Source organism: Gracilinanus agilis, unplaced genomic scaffold (assembly GCF_016433145.1).
Source record: "Gracilinanus agilis isolate LMUSP501 unplaced genomic scaffold, AgileGrace unplaced_scaffold57256, whole genome shotgun sequence".
NCBI lineage: Eukaryota > Metazoa > Chordata > Mammalia > Didelphimorphia > Didelphidae > Gracilinanus > Gracilinanus agilis.
The window spans coordinates 1,486-9,984 of NW_025392750.1; the positions used below are offsets into that span (position 1 = coordinate 1,486).

General features: G+C 39.2%; 1 protein-coding gene across 1 annotated transcript; it reads right to left on the reverse strand.

Moving 5' to 3' along the window:
- Positions 1-317: 317 nt before the first annotated feature.
- Positions 318-8,169, reverse strand: LOC123256235 (uncharacterized protein C20orf96-like; the record flags this gene model as incomplete). The annotated part of the gene is made up of 5 exons (XM_044684900.1): positions 318-495; positions 6,837-6,955; positions 7,527-7,613; positions 7,768-7,869; positions 7,969-8,169. Coding segments are annotated over 5 exons (570 nt in total), but the record flags the coding sequence as incomplete, so codon positions are not given.
- Positions 8,170-8,499: the final 330 nt, after the last annotated feature.

Below are 8,499 nucleotides of genomic sequence, written 5' to 3' on the forward strand. Positions count from 1 at the left end.
GACATGGAAGAGAGCTGGATCATGCACCCTTTAGCCTGTTGGTGATCCTTCATCCCTGGACTCCAATCTCTCTCCTCATAGACCAGAAGATGCGAGAACCCACAACCACCAACTGAGGCAGAGTAGGTATAACAACTATTGGGGATACATGATCATTGGCCACTTCAGAAACTCATCCCTCCAACAACTGAAAATCACATACTACCTAAATGAAAATTTTATTTTATTATTTAACTTGAGACTGTGTGACATCAAGTAAACAAGAAGTGACAATCAGAGGGACAACAAGCTGCTGAAAACTACCCTAGTTGGACAATGATGTCCTACATGAAGCTGGGAACACAAATCCCAGGATGGAGAACAAAGATGATTGGAAGAAAAACAAGGGATCTCAGACATGATCAGCCAGAGTGGTGTCCTGTCCTGCTCCAGGGCTAAAAGGGAAGCACTTCTTCTTGGGGGATGTTAAGGATGACATCCATGTCTGGAGTACACCTAGTAGAAAACCAAGGGAGGAAGGAATGAGAGGTTACAATGAAGGGACCTTACAAGTTCAGTGGTTATCTCTAGAACAAAGCTACCACAGAGGCCTCAGGAATATGGGCAGTTGGGGACACTTGGGTGAGGAGCCTTTTCAGTCCTTCCTTCAAAGGAGGTTGGTACCGGGGATATAGTGGAGAAACAGAGGACATGCCTCTTCCCCAAAGGCTCTAGGAACTGTCCTGTGAGAGAAAAATCCCCCTATTCCCTTATATGAAAATTATATCTTAATGTTATCATTAGTCTTGAGATAATCATAATTGCAATTCTAAGATAGTTAACATAATTGTAATGATTTTAAAAGTCTTTTTCTTAATATTTTAGTAAAGTTTTCAAACTGCTTTAGCATAGGCCTTAGAGTCAGCCTCACCCTTCTGAGTTGATGGATCAGGCACCCTAACTTGTGATCCATTAAAAGACAGTATGCCTGACCTTTAGTTCAGAACATGGTACCACTCATCACCATCCACTCTTAGCCCAGGCATCACTGCTTCTCCCCTTTCCATCAAGTAATTCTTTAGTCATGGTCAAAAATTTCTTTTACCAAATAAGGGCTGATTCCCAGTTGACCTAAGCAATGATTGTTGCTTCTGGGTATCTCTATTCTTTGAGGGGTATGACTATCTTGTACTATTTTTGTACTGGTATAAAAGTTGTCAAATTCTTTGGGGTATAAAAGAAGGTCTCTCACAGTGCTTGGGGTCCTTTGATCATGACCAGGGGTCTAGCTTTGTTGTGGGACCAGCTCCCCTACAATAAACCTACCTTTCTTTATGACTTGGATATTTAGTTAATCATTTATGTATCTGTGGTTAGAAAAAATTATGCAACAATTGGCAACTCTGGTGAGACTGGCAATGTGCCATTTGGAGGGCCTACCTACAGGAAGGTGTTCTTTTCTGAGCACCCACCTTTGGGGGCTTTTTGTTCCCAATCCCTTCTGTGGGGGGAGGATTTAATGAGTATAGACACTTCACCAGTCCAAACCACAAGACCACATCCAAGCTGGTGGGTATATTTCAAATCACAGATTGAAATGTACTCATATCTCTTTTCCTTTAATCCTACTAACCTCAAAATTTCAAAATAATCATAAATTTTAAATATGCCATAGTTTCTGACTTAGGTTTTAAAACCTAACTTAGTGGAAATTGCAGTAAGTTAAACTTTTGCTTTTTTCCTTTTCCAAGCTGTATGTGAAATTTATGCTTAGAATTGTGAACAATTTAATATTGAAATTTGTCTAGGATTACAAATTATTAGTTGAAACTGGTTTTTCTATTTTGAATCTAAGGCCACTCTCACTTTTGGGCAACTAGCACTAAGCAGATAATTTGGATTTGGTTTTTGGTTTGGGGGGGGGTTTTTAACTGGTACCTGGGAGAAAGGTTTTGGGGTCAGGTGGGTCACAAAGTTGAGAACAAAAGCTGGAGTGGTTGCCCACCTTGTCTCTTCTTTCAAGAAGTTTATCCAGATTACTGATAACCTCTCCTTCTTACTCACAAAAGCAGAGCTGCCTCATCTCTGGTGAAATATCACTGAATTTCTCCTATTGAAGCCAACTTTGCATAATGAGCTCTAGTTATCCCCCTGCTGCTCACTAAGTTGGATTTCTTCCTTTTGAAGCCAACTTTGAGTAACAAGCTCTAAGGGTATCTCTGTCCTGCTCATTAAGTTTTGGGTTCAGAGTGCATGCTTAGGTATCCCCCATTGAACAGGTTTTTGGGGCAATAAAAGGAGCCTAGTCTGCCCAAATTGGTTAATGTTCCTCTTCTCCAGGACTGCAGCTCTGACAGGGAGATGTCCCTTAAAATGGGCTCTAGGCTTACGAGGAGAGAAATTCCAGTGGACTCTTCTCTAGACAGATTCTTGACAGCTTGGGATAATGGAGATCTGCCAATAGGCAAAAGAAAAAACAGAGATAAATCTATTGAATACTGTTTTAATTTGTGTAAAGCAATTTCTGGCCTAAATTTGGAACTTTTAATTCTTATGCTATAGACACATTGGAATCCTTTTTAGAAAAATAGGAAAAATGGGGAAACTATTTAGTTTGAAAGTGCTTTCCTTTTAAGCAAGTGAGATGAGGAAGAGACAGATCACAAAGTTTGAAAGATAGAGTGCCAATAAGAAACTTGAATATAGAAGAAAATTTACAAGTATGTTTGATCTGGTTATTGCACTTGGGACTATCGGTATTTTGGTTTAAGTCTATGACACAAATATATATTCCTAAAAGGAGGGATATTATTAATAATAATAATCATATCATTTGAAAATTGGTTTTGAGGGATAACATAGTTTGAAATAGTTTTATAGTTATAGTTTTGAAAAGCAAAATCAGAAATAAAATTTTTGAAACAAAATTACAAATAAAATTGATAGAAATAAAGCTAGCTTTGGTATATGATAATATAGAAATGCTATAAAATTTGTTTACAGAAAAACTTCATAGAAAATATAGGAGAAACAAATAGAAATTATTTTGGTACTAAAAGAAATACTATTTTGGCCTATATTTGAAAACTTGTCTAGAAACTCATTTTTAATGTAAGAAATAGAAAAGATCTGAGATTCTAATCAAACCTAGCAAATCCATTCTTCCTCCAACTTTTAGAAAAAGTAAAACATCTTGCTCCATATGGATTTTTCTGATAATTATGTTTAGTTAGTATGGTTTCTCCTTTAGTATAGTTTGGTATGTTTTTAGGGAATTTTCCATTGCTGCACTGACTGGGACAGAACTATTCTAAATCCCTATAATAGATTGGTACCTATAGTACCTATAGATCCAAGAGAATTCTGTTGTGAATTATAGACTATTGTACTATTGTAAGATTAAAATTAACATCCAATAACTCCAAGTATTATATTTTATAAGATGTATTAATAATGACTTGAAGTTGAGGAAATAGAAAAAAGCTGAGTAAAAAGAACTTTTCTTGGCTGAGATAACAGGAAAAGAGAAGAGAGGGTGGAGTTACAGAAACTTTTATCTACAAAACTTAAGGATATAACTGTGGGGACAAAAGAAGAATTCTGGGAAATGGAGTCCTATGGACAAAATTCTAATTACACACTATCAATAGGGAATCAGGAACATACTGTGAACTCAATGTTTTATAGATATTGAAACTGGAAAAACTGATAGTAAAGGAAATCATGAAAATGAATATATCTATCAGGATATGAAATCTAGAACAGATCCAATGAAACCAATTCCTAGTCCTCCTGCACTTGAGAAAGCCTCTGTTACCTAGATCTTGTCTGTCATTTTGAGCTTCTGAACATCCAAATGTGCACATTTCCTAGATACTGTCATGGACTATATTATAGACATACATTCCATATTAAAATAGATTGTTCAGTCTTTGGACAGTATTCATTGGTGGTATTCAATCTTGCCCTGTCATGCTTTAATTTAGCGGTTAAAATCTACCAGCTCATAATGTTAAGAGTCATCACTTTAGTCATAAGAATAAGAAACACATAGAATGAGAGGACACTTTCTAGTCACTTTATGAGGTTACATACAAAGCTCACAGAAATGAGTGGTGGTCCCTGTGAGCTCAGGAGAATCTATTCCTACATAGTAGCCATCATTCATTTCTACCATTACTTGGGTTTTAGTTTTGAAGTCCCTCCTGAAAGCAGTCTGACTCCCTTAAGGGTGTGCTATTACACATATCTCAGGAAAAAGGAAATAATTTTGCTTTTGCAACTGTCAATTACAACAACACAAACAATAATCATGTGGATGGAATTTCAACTCTCGGACAATTTTTTATCTCGGTTGGTCAAGCTTTTTCCTCTCTTCCTTCACATTGGGATGGCACCTGTGAAGCAGCCTTTCTAACCCTTACTCTAACCATGCAAAATCATACAGAAGCTTTGGTAAGAGTCAGCTTTTCAAGACATTTAGTTACACGAGGACATAGAAACAAGAGATCTATTTAGGAACGTTCTAATCCAATAGCAGCACATGGAAGTAGCTCTGTGTGTGAATTTTTAGGTATTGGTTCCAAAACTCAGAATTACACCAGTGATAGATTCTATAAGGAAATCATTCTTTTAATTTGAGGGACTGGCTCATAATATAACAGCTACTATCATACACATCTAGTGCTCTGTAACAAGCTTCAGGGTGAATTTCTGTTCATATGGGTATGTACTGAGCCTGTGCTATAATTAATCATGGTCACATATATATCTCAATTGTTATCATCAATGATACTGGAGAATTATAAAAATTATTAAATGATACTTTGCAAATAGCACAACATATTCATATAAATGAGGATATTACAACTAGGTGGGACCCATCCCTATGGACAGCCACGTGGTTTAATAGTGGTGGCTTATAGTAATTCATTCTTAAATAGGTCCTAATCATTTTTTTAAAAATTCTTATGATTATAACCTGTTGTATTACTCTATCTAAATGTTAGTTTGCTTCTAGGCATATGTTATAGATTGTTCTTCAGGCATGACATCTTTCCGTAACTACCTGTATTGTTTAATACTAGATCCACAACAGGGGAGGATGAGCAGAGTTTATGGCTCTGTTCGAACATGGAGCCCCAGAGAATGCAAAGCCTCTGCAGGAAGTGAACTGGGACTCAGTGCAGGAGTTATCTGCCTCCCATTATTGTTGTTTAATATTACTCTGCCTGTAAGATACTTGGTCCTTTTTAGGAAGCTAAGGTCGTGCATGGAACACCTCAGCTGGCAACGTGGCACCCGGCAAACAAGTCTTTCATCTCCAGTCCTTGGCATGGACTTTTCTGAGCTAGCTTGTATCTACACTACATGTGTCTAACCACAAGCGTCCTTCAACCTGTTTTGTTCCTGGACTGTAATATCAGTAACTTTCATTTTCTGGAACATTTACTAGTCCCTACTGTACTTTCTGTTATTGTACTTAGGGTGATTTGATGATGTATCTTTTCTTAAGTTGTACCCATTCACAACATCATTCTGTTCACTGCTCCCAATTTGTGTTGCTCTTAGATTGTGATGATCCAGCAGAAAACTGTCTGCTGGCAGTTTTCTTTGGATCAGAGGAGGGATAATGTGAGAGAAAAAGTCCCCCTACCCCCTTTTATGAAAATTAGATTTTAATGTTATCAGTAGTCTTGAAATAATCATGTGTAATTCTAAGATAGCGTAAGTCATTAATTTAGCAGGCTTTTGTGAAAATTGTAAGTATTATGGTTTTGGATTAAGGGAATAACTGCTTTTGCACAGGCCTTAGTGACAGCCCCACCCTTCAATGTTGCTGTAGCAGGCATCCTAACTTGTGATCCATCACAGGTCAGGATGCCTGACCTTTAGTTCTTAGCCCAGGCATCACTGCTTCTCCCCTTTCCAGCAAGTGATTCCTAAGTCAGTCAAAAGATTTCTTTTACCAAATAAGGGGTGCTTCCTAGCTGACTTAACCAATGAATATTGCTTCTGGGTGTCTATTCTTTGAGGGGTATGACTATTTTGTACTATTTTTATATTGGTATAAAAGTTGTCTAATTCTTTGGGGTATAAAGGAAGGTCTCTCACAGTGCTTGGGGTCCTCTGGTCATGACCAGGGGTCTGGCTTTGTTGTGGGACCAGCTCCCCTAAAATAGACCTATCTTCCTTTATGGCTTGGATATTTTGCTTATCATTTGCATACCTGTGGTAAGAAAAAATTACACAACAGTCCTAAAAACAAAACGAAACCTAGTACCAAATTACTCCTCATATGAAGCAATGACTTAAAATCTAAATCTAAATCTTCAGAAAAGTAGTTTGCTAGGTTTCAAGGTTCCCCCAAGGAACAGGGACAATGTTTAGGCATGTTGCCCATAAAGCTTTGTGGAGGGTGATACTGTAGATGGGATAATTATCAAGTTCTTGAGACTCCATTGAATGGTTTTTGAATTGCCTTCAATCTAATCCTGCCCCTCTCCTGTCCTTTTGCCTCTATTATGCTCTCTCCTATGTTTGCTCTGAATTACTTCTATCTTCAGCTCTATCTGATGAAATCTTTCCCATCTTCTAAGCCCCTGCTGAGATGTCCCTTCATCTAAAAACAATCAATTCTCTTTCTCTCCTTCCCTTTAGGTTTCTTATTCTCTTCCAACTTGAGGTCGCCTGAACACTTGGTGGAAGAGCTAAGAAGAAATTTCAAGACTCTGAATTTCCTTTCTAGTGATCTTGCTCCTAAAACCACTGTATCCCTCAGGATGGTGAAGGAATCCCTTTGGAGAAGGCAGGGCTCCAGAGGGAGCTTATTCCAGGCTACTTTTTAGATCACATACTTGGATTTCCGAAGCAAGATATCATCAAAGATCGCCTCCTGAGGGTGCTTTCTCCGCCTCTCAAGAGCCTTCACCTCAGCCTTCAGCTTAGGAAGTTGCTCCTTCATATAGTCAATGTGCTAAAGGGGAAGAGAAATGGAAGGAAAGTAAGAGTAAAGGAGGAGGAGTAAAGTAATTTTCTCCTTTTCAGAGGTGAGACCCATGTCTCTCAGGAAAAGTAAAATAAGTCAAAAGAAGAACAAAGAAATATTTAAAATTGCAATGAGCTGTCATCATGAGTCTGTATCAGAGTGAGCTCCCTTAGGACAGAAAGGCAGAAGAATTGCAAGATAGTCTTGGAGGGTAATAGGCATGATGGGTGATTGGGGAGGGGAGGTACTAAGGATGAATGGTGAAGCTTTAATGATGAATTTCCAATTTCCTCCCCAAACAAGTGTTTGTTGTAATTCAGAGGTGATCAGAGTGATGAAGAATGCCTCGAGCTAGTCATTCCCTATCATGAGAGAACCAGGGTAGGATTGTTTCCTGGACTCCTAAATATTGCCCCAAATCCCCTGTTAAGAGAATTCCTCCATTTGGACTGTGTTTCCAGGAAACCTAGGTTTCAACCTTAGGCAAATCAGAGTGTGAGTTGTTTGGCATGTGGCCCATTCCCCTGCTAATCCCTGTTTTCTCCCAGATCTCACCTACCGCTCTGAATTGAACCATTTGCCTCAAAAGTTGCTGGTTACTTAGGGTCCTCTTCATAAGAGCAGCTTGATAGGGACGGATGATTTTCTGTGGGAGGTAGGAGAGATCAGCGGGATGCCACAAGCAGAGGCACTGCTCTGATACAAGGAGGGAGGGAGGGAAAGGGAGACCTTGGTGCCTCACAGTCCCACTGCTGCCAATGGGTAGGTCTTCAGAAGATCCACAGGACCCTACTACTCACCTTGGCCATGACATATAAAACCTGCTCTGAATTCACCATCAGCTTTTTCGACAACATCTGAAGCACATCCTTGCCCAGCTCCTCCAGTTCCTCCAGGTCTTCCTACCAGCCAAGAGAAGGAAGTCACATCCTGGTCCCAGGATCACATCTCAGGTCCTGGGAGGAGGTGCCTGGAACAGAGAGGCAAGAGATCTCTCTTACCTGATTATTATCTTTCACAGCCTGGATCTGGCGCATAAGTTCTTCAATCTGCACAGACTTAATTGGGTACTCTTGGTCCATGTAGGTGCTCAGGAAATTCAGCTCCTCTTTGGTCTTCTGAATTCTAGTTTTCACTTTTGTCATCTGCTGTTGCAATCCTGTTAAAAGTTGTGAGGAGGAAGAGAGGAAAAGGGGAGGTTTCTGTCACCAAAAATTACACTCCTTAGTCATAAGCACCCACCTTCCTAAAGCTATTTTATGACCTGTCTAAGATCTCACAGCAAATGCGTGGCAGAATGGACTAGAATCTGATTCCTTAGCTAGGGCTTTTCCCTCTATATGATGCTGACTCTATTGCAGAGACAGATAGGCTCTGTGGCTCAAGGTCTCACCACCTCTCCTTTCCTGGGGAGGGTAGTCCACAGGAGTCTGGACATAACTTATGGGCCAGATCTACTCTTCTGCTCCAGAATGGTCTGATTGTTTATTTCAACAAACATTTATGAATCTCTTACTGTGTACCAGGCACTA